Genomic DNA, 1,991 nt, shown 5'->3' with positions numbered 1-1,991 from the left:
GTTTTGTTCACTTGTCAGCTGGTGATTTATTAAGAGAAGAACGTTCAAAGCCTGAATCAGAATATGGGGAATTAATAGAGGCTTACATCAAAGAAGGAAAAATTGTACCTGTTGACATTACATGTAGTTTATTAGAACGAGCAATGACTAATTCTGAAAAGGATATGTTTCTTATTGATGGTTTTCCAAGGAATAAGGATAATTTAGATGGTTGGAACAGAAGATGTGCAAACAAAGTGCAGCTGCTGTTTGTCTTACATTTTGATTGCCCCCTTGAAATATGTGTAGAGAGATGCCTGAATAGGGGAGCAGCTGGAAGTGCTAGAATTGATGATAATATAGAATCATTAAAGAAAAGAGTAAATACATTCATAAATGAAACTAAACCTGTTATCGATTACTATAAAACACAAAACTTGGTTAAAGAAATTGATGGATCACGTCCTAAAGAAGAAGTGTTTAAGGACATAAGAAAAGCCTTTGATGATATTAAAGCAATGGGAGATATATAAAGTAATCATAATAAAAATTAATGATGTGTAGTACATACAAATTTTTATCACTAGATATGCATTTTTATTTAATTAATTTAGCACATATCATCTGTTTGAACATTCCAGTATAAATTCATGTCATAATTCTTCTAGAAGCTTAGCAAATGATGAATACTTAATTATAATAGTGACTAAACTCTGTGCAAATTTAAAAAGTCGTGAGTTTTATTTGTACAGAAAATATGTTGTATTTTTTTGTTAAATATATTCATATATTAAGGAGTTATTATAAATCAAAGATGAATAGTGTTGTATAAATAAAGTTATGACAATATTTTACTCTACTTCTTTATTATAAATCATATTAAAATTGACTATGAATATACAGTTGGCTAAAAATTTCAGACAAGATGATACGATAAAGTAACATAAAAATCCCAACATGTAAATCAAAAGTGATCCTTATAAATGTTATTTAAACAAATACTTCGGTTAAATTTTCAAAATAGTAATTCTTGATTCAAAGGAACGAAATAAAAAATGTACACCAAACTCTGATGCGAAACTATATACAAGCATTAATTTGTCAAAAGCTCATCACAGTAAATCAGAACTAAATATTAAATATTTAATAATGAATCAGTGCAATATATATAATATATATTTGAACATGAGACGTTAACATTGAGGCATAAGAAGACGAAAACTGGCTAAACCCAAGAGTCTTTGCCTGCTGTACTCAACTGATTTTCGTCCAGGTGATTAACATTACCTAGACTCGGTTGACGATTTCTCTTCTTTTCCATATTCACTTGGGCATACAGAGGCTCAGGCTAGAACAGAAGCCGCGTTAGTGACGTGCTGCTGCCTTGAGCGTTGCTGGGCAGGGCCTTAGGTTGCTGCTGCAAGGCAGCTAAGTGCAGTAAACCAAAGGCCCCGAGCAGCTAAAACTCAGAGAGCTTACCTGCACGACACATCGCAGCCGGCTGCTGTCGGGGCCTCTGCTTACTGCCCCACCCCACCACAACACAGCTCAATTACATATTAAGTGCCCGAGCACTGCAGACCTACCCTCACAACGAAAACTCTTCTGTATTTGATAATTCTATGTTGCCACAAATGCGAAACTTTCTTATTGTATGTATTATACCTTCATTAATCGCAAAAATAAAAGAGGAAAGGGCTGTTTAGTTTTTAAACAGCCTTTTTTACAAATGCGTGTATTCTAATATTCAACCAAACAATGAAGTTCGTATCAGTTAAATATCAAATTGTAATTGTAATAAATAAACTTCAATCCGGTCTACTCTGCTCGGACACTAATAATCAATATAAGTAATAATTGTGACAAATCATGTCGTATGACTTTATATTCAACAGCAATAGCTTACAGATTAAAGTAGTAGTCCAATTTAAGGAAGACTAACAATTAATCAATGTTTGTATGGGTGTGTGTGTGTGTGTATATATATATAATGTATATATATATATAATATG

At 32.5% G+C, this 1,991-nt stretch overlaps 2 protein-coding genes across 7 annotated transcripts in view; one reads left to right on the top strand and one right to left on the bottom strand.

Moving 5' to 3' along the window:
* Positions 1–828, top strand: part of LOC108743104 (UMP-CMP kinase) — a 4,474-nt gene extending 3,646 nt beyond the window's left edge. The window contains exon 3 of one of the 2 annotated variants that reach the window (XM_025978793.1): positions 22–828. In XM_025978793.1, coding sequence (XP_025834578.1) covers positions 22–512 — 491 coding nt within the window. In that variant the 3' untranslated portion in view covers positions 513–828. The other variant, XM_025978794.1, reaches the window with a different exon arrangement.
* A 61-nt stretch (positions 829–889) lies between these two features.
* Positions 890–1,991, bottom strand: part of LOC108743117 (catenin delta-2) — a 7,549-nt gene continuing 6,447 nt past the window's right edge. For 4 of the 5 annotated variants that reach the window (XM_018478564.2, XM_018478563.2, XM_018478565.2 and 1 more), the window contains one exon: positions 890–1,327. In XM_018478564.2, the coding sequence (XP_018334066.1) occupies positions 1,205–1,327 (123 nt within the window). In that variant the 3' untranslated portion in view covers positions 890–1,204. The remainder of the gene's footprint in view (positions 1,328–1,991) is intronic. The other variant, XM_018478562.2, reaches the window with a different exon arrangement.

This window comes from Agrilus planipennis, unplaced genomic scaffold (genome assembly GCF_000699045.2).
Source record: "Agrilus planipennis isolate EAB-ADULT unplaced genomic scaffold, Apla_2.0 scaffold88, whole genome shotgun sequence".
Taxonomy (NCBI): Eukaryota; Metazoa; Arthropoda; class Insecta; order Coleoptera; family Buprestidae; genus Agrilus; species Agrilus planipennis.
The sequence above is the reverse complement of the archived record's forward strand: the minus strand, read 5'-3'. Positions and strand labels throughout refer to the sequence as shown.